Source organism: Callionymus lyra, chromosome 11 (genome assembly GCF_982586985.1).
Source record: "Callionymus lyra chromosome 11, fCalLyr1.hap1.1, whole genome shotgun sequence".
Lineage (NCBI taxonomy): Eukaryota > Metazoa > Chordata > Actinopteri > Syngnathiformes > Callionymidae > Callionymus > Callionymus lyra.
This window is the reverse complement of record NC_141828.1, coordinates 18,973,165-18,986,631: the sequence shown is the minus strand read 5'-3', so window position 1 is coordinate 18,986,631 and position 13,467 is coordinate 18,973,165. Positions and strand designations below refer to the sequence as shown.

The following is a 13,467-nucleotide window of genomic DNA, read 5'->3' as shown; positions in this document are numbered from 1 at the left end:
TCGAGCCTCCTTTTGAACGCTCCGTCTTTTTTCTTGTGCTTATTCAATCAATGTATCTGTCCCTTCCATCATTTTTCACCTAAAATAAGACGACTATTACTGTTGAAAAACTGTTTTTCTCATAATCATAGATTTTTATATTTCCACCAAAACGCACTTTCATAGTTTTTATTGTGTTTTGTCATAACAGTCGAATGAAGCTATTTTTTATTTTTAAGTCTCACACCGTACTTCCTCTAAGTCTAATTGAATGTTGCTCCGGTAGCTTCAAGTCGCACAACTTATCTCTTCAGTTATCGATTCATTGGCCCGATTTCTTATCCAGCGTGACTTTGCCAAAGTGGTTTGTTTTGAGCTTGGAGCCCACGCTAATCACATCTCGCCTCCTGCCATCTTTAATTAGTTGGCTCAAGAGTTTTTTGGATAAGGGAGAATGCCCTCAGAGGATGCTGTCCACGTTGAAGGACAATAAGTAAAGGGAAAGACTGCTGCTTGGGGGAATCTGGGTTCTGGAATAACCCCATATTATGGTGTGTTTTTGTTTTTCCAAGAGGATTTTATAATTATCTTGGTTCCCAGTTGAGCACTGTAGTGTTTTTCCTTCAAGTACTACATTATGATGATGCATTTCTAACACTGTGTTGTAGGACAGCTAATGTGTTGATTTAATTGTCTCTTAAATATATCTCTGACCTCTATTGTACTCATCAGAGGGGATGATGATTTAAAAAATGAATAAGACTAAGAAAAATACAATAGAATATTTCAAAAATATATGTTGTTTTTGTTTTTCTCATGCTTTTAGTGACCAATTTAATACTCAATATTTATTTTTTCATGATTATAAACTTAAGTCTTTTTTACCTAAATCTAGCCAATCGCAGAAGGCACCACAACATATTAACCAATCAGAAGCAACATAAGGCGGGTCTATCTTTCATTACAGCATCACTACTTACACAGAAATAAACTTGTGTTCGAGTCACTGTAACTTAACATCATTTTACAAATACAGCGATGACATCATTCTGCTCTCAAGCTAACTATCGCTTGTTATTCTCCACTCATGAGTCTTAAATCTGTTCTCGCTAAATTTCGGTAGGAGGAAATAAAAGTTTGGCATTTAATCAGATGCTTCTTCCTTGTAATCCTTTATTATCACGGTCATACTCTTTAAATCCATGTTTTCTAATACTTTTTTTTTTTATTATTTATTAGTTCATTCATCTTTTCTATGTCTATTAATTGTTTAAAACGAATTTAGATTTTCAGCCAATTGAAAGGTCACAGATCATTAAATATGGGAGGTTAAAGATTTTGAATATAGAATTTTAAATAAATTGATAATTAAAAAGTGATATTTCAGCTCTAACTCTTATTTCAATGTCAAAGATGACAGGTTTTTGAAGCTTTGAATCAATATTCGGAGATAGGAAGTCTTCAGCATTGGAAACATGTGAGTGAGTGAGGAAAGTTGGGTTTTAACATTAGTTGCCATCTAAAAAGTTTTTGACTCTCATTGTCTCTCAGAGTGTAATTTAGTAAGATCAGGATTCCACATCTTCAACTTAGGCTAAAAAAGAAGTTTGGAATGCAAGATGTGCCCCCTTAAAATGTCTAACAATTAAATATAGTTTTCCCCTCATTAAAGCTCTCATGATCAATAAAAAATAAATTAAAAAACAAATATAATTTTGGAAATTGGCTTTTAATAGATGCCTCTAAAAAGGCTGTAACATCTCTCCTTAGTGACTCCCTTTACTTTACAAGCAATCCAGTGAGAGGAAATTGATCAGTCTATTAAGGTAAATCACTTATTCAGCTTTTTGTTTTATATCATAGGGAGGTGAGTTTATGGGATGTATATTAATCAAAAGGTATCGTGGTGATTCCTGTGATGATTCTTTGATAAACAAAAGCTTCTTGAGTCATCTTTGGAGTTTTCTACGTCAGCATTATCGTCACATCTTTTCTCCGATTGATCAATTGAATCGAATATTTGATTAACATTTATTTAAGGGAACTCTGCCTACGGTGCATTTTATTTATCTGCTTTGGCATCCAGTTCCAGAAAGCACTTAGATATTACATTTGTCTGGCGTGCACGGAGAAGCAATAAAGTTAATGTATGCCATGTATTTTAAGTGGTGTGGCCCACAGACACAATCCCATCCTTGCTGCCACAGATGACCTTTTTTTCTTCTCCCAGAATCCTTTAATAAGAAATTCTTCTCAAAGCAGAATTCACTTCGAGTGCGATTCTCCGCCTCTTTTTTTTTTTTTCTTTTTTTACTTCCACACAGAGAATACATCCTTTGTAGTGTGCCCATGAGAAATAAGTTCTTCCATTGCTCACACGGCAAACTGCTGCTTCTTATGTCTGAGGTTTCGAGAGTCACACATGATTATTGGCAACCGTCTCCGCTGTGATTTGAAATCTCTGTCAAGATGTTCGCCAGCGGGGTCACTTTATGTCACGGCAGCCTAATGTGTTACATTAAATCGCTGTAATTGCCCCATTAAATAATTAAAGTATGCTGACCCATCTGACTTCCATTTGTAAGGGTGTAAAATATGATGCTTTATTAGATAAAATACATCATCCATAAATGCTTATTTTATTCTCACTGCAATATTATATACCTCACTAGAAGAGATGCAGGCGTCTTCCAAAAGGTATTAAGACATAAGTGTATGAGGCATCATTTGGAAAAAAGGCATTTCTCAGTTTTTATTTAAATTCGAAACAAATCATTTCCAAAATGATTTGCAGTCTATGGGAAAATCCAAAGTTCAATACCATTTCAAACAGTCCACGCTGTGCTAAAGCGTTCAAATGACCCAGATTAATTACAATTAACAAGTAACACTTGTTTTAATCAACTCAATAGGTGAAAAACAGCAGATACTTGCAGATGGTTTGGAGACACAACCACAACCTGTGGCTGCATATTGTGGCTACTCACTAGTCAGAGGAGGTGTTATAAGGCCATAATCTAAATCTTTTCAAGTTCCTCTAGCCACAGTTCAAAGTATTATTAAAAAACACAGGACGTTGTATATATATATATGTTCTACCCATGGTGCGTAGGTTTTCTCTGGGCACTCCGGTTTCCTCCCACAGTCTAAAAACATATCGATTTTGATTGGGAACTTGGGGAAATTGACCGTAGGTATACGTTTGTTTGAATGGTTATGTGTCTTTGTGCGCCTTGCAACCAACCACCCAGGCGTCCTGTCCAGGGTGTCCCCCGCCTCACGCCCTAATAAACTGGGATAGGCTACAGCCCCCCTGCAACCTCTATAAGGGATAAGCGGTAAATAGTATTGCAATATATATATATATATATATATTATATATATATATATATACTTTTTTTATATATACTTCTCAGCAAGGTTTCACACCTTGACAATACTTCAGTCAGTGTGGAGTGTGTTTCGTTGACGTCCAGCTGTGAAGACAACAAGGCCAAGAGGAAGTGCATCACGTGGCGTTACAAATGGGGAGGAAGAGTTCTTACACAAAGGGGACTACGTTGTGCGGTGCAGTGTTTGACAATAGCATTGAAATCTTGTAAACACAAGAGACAGTGGAAATTCCTGTTTTCAGCAGGTTTGGAAATGTGGCAGAAATGCACTTCATTGTTTCAGGTTCATAACCGAAGGTTTATTCTGGGGAGGAAATTAATGTATAAGTCAATCAAGGATATAAATCTATAAGAGAACCACATGCTGTAAATGAACTGCTGATCCCTTTCAAATACACTAATTATCACTGTAACTTAATGTTTCTTTGGAAGGTAATGAAGTGAACAAAGACATGATCGTAATCAACGGACCGATTTGAGAATCAATGTAGTTTCCCCTTCAGAGGCTTGACAACTTAATGATGTGTGGCATCTTTAGCGTTGTTGGGAGAATCCTTCAGTGCACTCAGGAAAAGTGTGGATGTGGAGTGTTTGCAGTTTTTGAAGGTATTTTCTTGGGAATGTTTCACTTCTATCATGTTGGAAAAGATAACGTAAGGTAATTTAAGATTAAGGTTTTCAGTACATTAAAGCCACATTTCATGAACCCTTGTGTTATCTCAGGCCTGAAAACAAATGTGTCTGCTGTATCACCTTGACCCAGGGAAAACACAAGGGATACCTTAAATACATTTGTTCTCAGGCCTTTGGGTCACATTGACCCAGAGATAGTAAAGTAAGTAAGTAAGTATTTTTTATTTTTATAGCGCTTTTCCAGACCAGGGTCACAAAGAGCTTAAACAATCAAAACAATATTCAATAAAGTATATACTTTAAAGGTCAAGACACAACTTGTCTTAAACAGTTTCTGGTTAGTTTTCTGCAGTGTTGAACAAAAGACATGTCTTTATCAAAAACAACACCCAGGTTTCTCAGGCTCAGTTTGACAGACTGACTTAATTCTCCCAAGTACTGACTCAACCCTGGAATCTTATCATCAGGAGCAATCACAAGAGTTTCAGTTTTGTCCACATTTAGCTGTAGAGTGTTTTCACTCAGCCATTGTTTGATTTCTAGCAAACAATTGACTAAGCTGTTCAGCCTTTGGGGCTCAGTTGGATCAAAAGAGCAGTAGAGCTGGATGTCATCAGCAAAAATGTGATAAGAAACATCTGGAAATCTCTGAATGATTTTACCGAGGGGAATCAAGTACAGCAAAAACTATAAAGGACCCAGAACAGAACCTTGAGGGACTCCACACAACAGATCTGCCGATTCAGAACTCATTTGATTGGCAGATACACTAAAACTGCGCATAGAAAGGTAAGATGGATGATCAGCAGGATCTGGTGATCAACTGTGTCAAAGGCTGAAGACAGATCCAAAATAACCAGAACAGTGAATTTACCCGAGTCAGCCGACATCATGATGTCACTGGACACTTTCAATAAAGCTGTCTCCGTAGAGTGATATTTACGGAAGCCAGACTGAAACTTCTCATGGATGTCGCCCTGATCCAGGAACAAAGACAGCTGCTCAGACATATCAAGATAGCACATGGGTTAAAGTCTCTGTAGTGAGGTTTACATTAGATATTCTACATGTTTGGTTCTTTTGTGGCACCAACTGAAATGCTTTGGTAGTATCGATACATGCTTTACCTTTGGGTCCAAGTTTCGATACCAAAGCGTGGTCAAAACTTGATAATGTGTGGATTTCTTTTCCCTGAAGAAAAATGGATAACTGACAGTGAACATTAGAATCATTTGTTACCTTTTGACAGGTGTTCTTTTTCACTAGAAATCATTTCTTTGGGGCTTTTTTCCTCAAGAAAAAAGCTTCTAGTGGAAATTCACTGATGCTGTAAAGTCTATCTCAAGATTATTAAGTGTGATGTCATTTTATTTCTGCCAGGATTGATCTTAAAAAAAAATTGTATGGAAAAAAAGTATCATTGAGTACCCGGTATCATAGTGAAAGTATGGGTATCAGTATTGATGTCGAAAATGTTCGATCGATACCTAGAACAATAAGATTTAATTGTGAATTATTTTTCCAAATTTCACAGTATTGTTCAGAAGAAATAAAAGTTGAAAAACGTTCTTGGCCTGTATTTACAATTCCTGTATTTTCTAATTTTAATCAGATTCAGCTCGTCTAAAAGTGCCATCAGAACATGATATCATACTTGTTTGGATTATTATGTGTAATAATATTAAAGACTTGTTGGCCAAATTCTGACAACACTCAACATGATTCTGTGTTTTTAACCTCTTCTCCATTTGTTTTTTGTCCCTCTTAGAAGTAGCAACCATTATAAATCTTTATTTGGAGGATAAGATGTGAAGTCAAAAAATATGCTTCACAGTGGTGTGAGGTTAAATTCAATCTCCTAGGCGAGGCGGAGGGAATATGCCTGAGGGAGAAGCCATGACTGAAGGAAAGAAATCAACTCAAACTAGAAAAACTTCCAAAAAATCGAAGCCCACATGCGGTGACTGCTCAAATGTATCTTAAGGCACCTTTCTTACGCAGCATGGGGTCTTTGATTTAGGGTTTTGAGGAGTCCTGGTTGGAAGTGCAGTTGAAAAGCAACACATTTTTAAACTAACTCAAAATCGCCGAGATACAGTACATGAAGAGACCTTTATTTACTTTCACATATTTAGCCGTTTATTTAGAAGATTTGAGAGGGAAGAGCAGAAGAGAAGCTTTTGAATGAGGACTTTAAACCTTTTTTTTTACTCCTCTGCCATGGATGCATATTAAGAACAGATTTTTATATTTCTCTAGAACATCCATTAGCCACTCAAGTTCAGCAAGTACCACTTAAAATCATATTAATGTTATTTTTAAAATTGATCCATTTGCAGTTGAATAAGAGGTGCATTATCGTTTTAATTATCTTTTTTCAAGGATGCATTAGTCATAGACTAAATGTCCCTTAATAACATATTCATCTTTTTTTTTTTCAACAACCTCAAGCCTATTATTTACCATTTTCATGGGCCTTTTTTATTCTGGGGGATGTAATCTTAAAAAAAAAAGAATTGTTAAGTAAAAAATGTAGCTTGGGTAAAAAAAAGGATGGAAAGATCAAATGCTTGAATTGCATCTTGTCTTCCTCCTAATCTTCTGATAAACCGTACTACGTTTTTGACACATTAGAGAGAGAATTCATTAAGAAATGGGGAAAAATAGGGAAACAAACTGTTTCAGAAGTTGTTGAAAGAGGTGATAATAGTGTGGCAAGATTAAGAAGATAGCAATCTGTTAGCAAATCATGTTGACAACTCAACTAATTTACTAATAACTTAAACGTTTTTTTGTATTTTGTCCTGTTTTTCGACTTTGCTCCTGATTAAATCGTCAGGGTTTTTTTTTAATATTAATTTCAGTATGGCTTTGATTTATTATTCACTGCCATGTTTTACTTTTACTGGGCTTTGTTTCCACTGATGCGATGACTTCATTGGTCGGGGGCACCACACTCAAACTGTCGAGGGAGATCTGAGAACCGTTTGAAGAATCGCACCTTCATCATCTGATCGTTGATTTTTCTTCTGGTTTGAATGGGTTTTGACAAAGATGTGAGGTGGAAGTTTCAGCCCAACATCTCCAACTGACTTGCTGATTTGAAAAGGTTTTTTATTCACTTATAACATACAAAAAAAATCAGGTTTCTAAAGAAAAGATTGTAAATGTAAAAGCAGGGAGACCACACATTCCTCTGCCAAGGAGTTAATTTTACATGAAAAATTATCATTGGCTAACTGTCAGGTTAGAGCTCTAACATAAAGCCTAAATAAACAAATGCTTCAAAGACACACACATTTTACTTGTACAAGGAGAGAGAAATACAGAACATAGATTATAATGGTCTGTTAAATTTCACTATGAAGCAAGAACTGTTTCACTTTCATCTTTATGCCCCATCGTTTGTAAATGTATTAGATTTTTTTTATAAGAAATCCCAACAGAGTATACTTATGTACTTAGAAAAACAGAGAAAAGAAAAAGCATTTCATTTTTGTTGCAGGTCTCTGGACAGATCCCTCTATCTTTGTGTTTGAGTAGAAACAATTAGTCCATACAAGTTTAAAACCTCATCTCTTTTTCCTTCTTATCGTGCTTTTTGTTCGGTGGTAGTTTGTTCTTTTCCAAGTTGAGCACAAGAACAAACCATAGGAAGGCTGTGGGGTGAACCCCTCGGCGGGAGAGGATTAAAATAAATCATTGAAGTCTTCAAAGGATCACAGTTACTATTCAAGTGGAGCAGTATTTCCCTTTAAACGGATCAACGCTTCAGGCTTTCATTAAAAAAAACTAATGCTTACATGAAGCTTACATGTAACTGTACTTCGTAAGACACCTGTAAAAAATGTGTGAATAAGGCATCATTCAAATGAAAATGGATGATGTTTAGAACAAATACTTAAAGATTTAGTAGAAATTGTGCTTTTAAAAATACATGCAGCTCCATCATCTTTTCAGGCTGCCTTTTCCAAACTAGAAGAGCATTGCACAAAAATAAAAATGAAAAAGTGATGAGTCCTGCCAGAGTTTTGATCACAGGCAGATTCAAATCCTTTTAACATCAGAATTAATGCAGCGGGTTCGTAGGACTGCGCTCCTTTAAGCTGGCTTTCTGAAGAATCCCACTGACATTCTGCACGAGAGAATTTGTGTGGAATTACAACTCGCATGACACAAATCCTGACTGGAAACCGTTTTCAGGAGAGATTTCAATTTGCCATAATATTATCATAATATGCTTCTTCTTTTTTTTTTATCAATATAGTGACATTCATTTAGTTTCTATCAGACAGATACCAGTGACGTAGGTTGAGTGATGATTGACAAACTGAAGACGTCACCAGCCTATCAAAGGGCACACAGAGACTATTTAATTGCATAATAAAGTCATAGCAAATTGGTTTAGAACTAATAAAAAGTAATATTTTCAACATTGATTATTCAATTATTACTTTCTTGTGGTATTTTTTGTATTTATTATTGTATTTTCTATATGCTACAATAGTCTGAAAGGATGTCAACGTTTACAATTTTGTCTACATGTGTAATTGAGGCTTGTAACCGTTGTGTAACTGGTAACCCAAATTTGCTTTGTTTAACCCCTAGAGGGTTCTGTTTCAGTTCAAACACCTTCTAATCGCATTACATCAAGGACCTTCCAGTAGCTACCAGACAAAAATAGTTTATTCTTGTAGACCTACTACAAGTACTAACTAAATTATAGCCAACATAACCAATACATCTTCATAACGTTTATGATTTACATTAACTATATTTTAACGACTATCAGGAACACTCAAAATTTTCATAAAAACTGTCAGTGGGTCTTTATATATTACTTGTGGTTTTACTTATTTGGCTCAAGCTGATTTCATGTTGTACACGCTCAGAAATCTGTCAAAATGGGGCTCCATAGTATTACTCCGTGAGTCACTGTAGTATTACTCCGCTAGTCACTGTAGTATTATTCCGCGAGGCTCCACAGTATTACTCTGTGTGTCACCATAGCATTACTTTTTGAGGCAACGTAGTAGTTATTCGCAAATCAAAGTAGTATTACTGCGTAAGTTAGTCACTGTAGTATTTATCAGAAGTTACCAGAGTATAACTCCGCAAAACAGTTTAGTATTTTTCTCCGAGTCACCGTAGTATAACTCCATTAGACTCTATTGAACTATATTTATTTTGTAATTAACAGACTTCAAACCCTGTGTAAGTAGATTAAACACTTCTGTATGAATAAAATATATATATTTTTTTATCTTATATAAATCGTACATAAAAACTTATTGACACCACAACCCTACATCACATGACCAAAACATTCACGCCTGATTGGTCAACAATCGCTCAGCGTCACTCGTAGGCTTGTGAGATGTGAACGCTGGTTAGGTATAAAAAGAAAGTGGTTATTGTTTTGTTTTTTTGTTTTGTTGTTATTTCTGTAACCATTTACTCTCTAGTGTCAGGACTTAAATCCTCTGTACAGTGAGAAACATCTTCCATGTGTCTTCCTCTGACCACATGCCCGACACCTTTTTTTTTTTAAAGCGGATGCCCTCTCTACAACGTTTTCCAAGGACGGCTCCAGATGGTTCCATGTTACAAACCATCTGGAGCCGTCAGGTTAATGGTGAAGCATTGTGTGACATGAATGGATCCCTCTGTGTCTCCCGCAAACCATTTGTTCCCATTAGCCGGAACGCCTTCATACGTGTTATGATATAAAATCTAGCGCTGACGGGACATCTGCAGTAATGTCACCTTCGTATTCCCGGGACGGGAAGTATTGACGTGACATAGAGCTACAACTGAAATAAGTTTTTAAAGATTATTTCAATGCTAGTGTCAAGTCATGATGTGAGATAAATTATGTATTTGTTGATCTCTTGTTTTCAAGCATTGGGAAGGATGTAAATCCTAAATTTTGTAAGTGTTTTTTTTTTGATAACTCTAAAGAAAGAATATTCTGTCACACTGGGTATCTTAAAATAACTCACAACAAACCAATCGGGGGTTCATCTTCAATATAACTGCTTCTACTCGGAAACAAGCCAAATTGCAACTACAGCAGGGAGTCTTGAAGTCAGAGGGATAGAAGGACATGTAGAAAACTAACAAATTCACCAAGAGTCGCTCCAGAATATTCAACCACATCATCCCTACAAGAAATCCCATATAAAATGTCTTGCCGCCCTTTTATTATTTCAAATTCACACCATTGTTGCTCTTTTTTTGTGTGTCTTTCAGGAGTCTTTTTGCCGGTCATTTCACTGAAACGCACTACAAAGAGGATGGGAGTGCAGTCACCGGCACTCACAACATCACGGTACGATGGACTTCAAGTGTTTTTGTCACGGATGCTTCAGTTGATTCAAAGTAACTACATTTGCTGACTGGACTGCATTGACTATTTAAACAAACGGTTTTCCACCCACGCTTACTTGTTTTTTCCTCTGGGTTCCTGGGTTTAGTCCCACATGACGAAACATACATGTGTATACTAAATTGTTGTGTGTATGGTTAATGTAATAATTGGTATGTATGCCCTATAATATGCTGGTGGTGAGGCTTGATTTATGTAAAAAAACCTATTATACTTCAAGATCCTGGGAGTCTCCAAAACTTGGCAATAGACAACATTTGAGGTTCTCCTGTCACTTTCGTCATTTTCGCCAACACTGATGACAGTATCCAGTTGACCCAAAAACTTTGGGTTTCTTTTTTTATAAGAAAGAGGAAAGAAAGAAATTGGGGGAAAAAAACCTTGTCTTACCTCTAAAGAAAGAAAAAAAACATGTTGAGTGACTTGATAAGGCTGGTTTGGTTCTTTGCTTACCTTAACTCTGGAGATAGAAATAAAAGAACAACACCGATAAAACAAATTTAGTTTTTTATTTTAAAATGATTTGATCTCAGAACGTTGGAGACCTGAAAATTTGTAAGCAAAGACTTTGAAGGATTTTAAATCTTTAGCATTTGTGGGCGCCAAATTCACGCCCATTGTGGCCAAAATTGTAATGTAAAGCTATCGCTGCGGCAGATGCTGACCTTGTATCAGTCTGAAATCTTGCATGGATAATCTATATATACAATTGTTTAACTACTATTTATATACAAAGCCTGTTTGAGCGCAAAATGACTAAAAATATGGACAGCCGCAGTCTACCCCTGTGGCCACAATAACTTTCCAAAAATCGCAACCGTATGAGAGCGTATGGCAAAAAAACCTAGTTTGGTCGAGGACCATGACTAGCTATGACTCAAGGCTCTATATCAACTCCTTCCCCCTCGAAATTGCAATTTTTCAGACATTTTTCTGTGGGACGGACAGACAGACCATGTTTTTTTATCACAGTAAAGAAGCAAAAGAAAGTGAACAAATGAGTTATCTTCGCCTTACCTTGCTTATTGAAAAATACCTTATAATGTATTTTCAACGTTGCATTTTCTGGCTGAATTTTTAAACACCGGGTTGTGATAACACCACATTGTTTACTAATCTATTTACCATTTATCGCAGTGAAACATCTGCGGGGCTACAGTGTGCACTTAAAAAGATATTAAATCAATAAAACATGTTTTAAATGGTAATGGCCTTTTGTAAAGTCCTTGGAAAAGCAATAGTGGAGCTCATTTGAACTTAAATGGAGCATTTATCTTGACTAACGTTAAACTAAACTATTCTTACAAACAGTTTAATATTTAGATGCAGTTGATCAGGCATAAATGTATAAATTTACTTTTTAAAACACTTGTTTTTTGTTTTTAAATTAAGTGTATGGATGGATGGATATAAATGTATTGATATAAATGGAGGAAATTTCTTCCTAAAAAAAGACTCTTTAGAAAAAGATGAAAAGATGATTCGTCGACTGGTTGTTTTTGCACATTCGTCCACTGGCCCGGTTGTTTGTAAGCTGTTTTCATGTGCAGGTTTGACTTTCAGCCAACGTTCCCATCAGGCCTTTTTTTTTTTTTTTTTTTGACAGAATCTCCTGTTTAGCTGCTGATCTCCGCTTAACTACTCGTTTTTAATGCGCAAAAATCTGATTTAAACGTCTCATCAAATATAGCTAGAGATCTGTAATGTCTCAGGAAAAACACTAAGTAAAATAAAGAATGATTCTATTTGATGTGAATTTTATAGACATGTTTTTTATGAGTATTTTCTTCAGACTGGCCATAAACTGCATCTCATTTACACAGTGAAAAATGATCGACATTTGAAACGATTGTTGCTTTTCTTTGGCTGATTGAATAAGCTGCAGTCGTTTGTGCCTTGCATCACGTTTGTTTTCTCATAGTTTCATCAGTCCTATGATTTTGTGACAAGTCTTGTGGCGAGGATTCAAATACTTCAAAAAAAAAAAAAAGGTGAATTATTTCAAACAATGACTTGACGTGGCTGCTGGGATGAAACCAGAGTGCCTACTACCACTCATTAGATTTTTATTTATGATTTTATTAATTTTTAAATGTGTTTTTGGAATCGGAAAAGCGTTTCCATCACAGTAGGCTGCCTTTTTATTTGGTCCGATTGAAGTGTCATTTTAATTGAAGTGTGTATTTAGGACTTTGACAGGTTGAAAGAACCTCTCACGGCGGTGATTGACACGTCTCTTTACTCACAGATTCATGGGAGCAGCTTTTCTCCTTCCTCTTTCATTTGACGCCCGAGAATGTTACCAACATTGCATCAGGCTGACAAACAGACAAACTTGATCCAAGATCTTAATACCAGTTGTCATCTATGTGGAAAATTGAATTAGTTTCGTTTCCGGCTTTCTCGAACGGACATGTTATGAAATATAAGAACCTCCGGCTCAGACAAAAAAATAAATCCTTTAAAATCAAATCAAAGGAATAACAAATATCACCAAAATACAAGAAAAAAACAATATATTTTAGATGATGTTTGAATTTTTTAAAAATATTTTATAAAGATTTCCATTATATACAATAAATATATGTGTCAAAATTTTCTTTTTTTTTTAAGAGAAAATGGTTATTGAAGGGGATATTAGAGCAAAACACAGTAAAATGGTTAAAATAAATTAAAAACACAGGACAAAACTACAGATAAAACTGGGACCAATAAAATAATTTGGCGATAAGCAGTTTGAATGGTTTATAATACAAAATTATTTTTTTCCCATCAGAATGTTTGAGGAGGTAAGTTGTTTAGGTTTCATGAAACCGATTTGAGGTTTAATCATATTATTGGTTCAAAGATTGTAGAGCAGACAGGGACATATAGTGGCCTTTTAAAATGACTATATCATGAACTCTCATTAGTACTATTTTTAAAATATATACTTAGATTATTACATTGTCTTTGTTCCTCGTAAATGGAATTTATTTTTCTTTAATTCTTTAAACTAACTGGGAAAATAAATACCGTATGATTATTACAACACTGATACTTTGTGGATACAATAATTGATGAGCTGATGAAGCT

At 35.6% G+C, this 13,467-nt stretch overlaps 1 protein-coding gene across 1 annotated transcript in view; it reads left to right on the top strand.

The window, feature by feature from the left end:
* adam12b (ADAM metallopeptidase domain 12b) overlaps positions 1–13,467 on the top strand; it is a 62,711-nt gene that overhangs the window by 19,263 nt on the left and 29,981 nt on the right. The window contains exon 4 of the mRNA XM_087802205.1: positions 10,257–10,335. Coding sequence (XP_087658331.1) covers positions 10,257–10,335 — 79 coding nt within the window. The remainder of the gene's footprint in view (positions 1–10,256; positions 10,336–13,467) is intronic.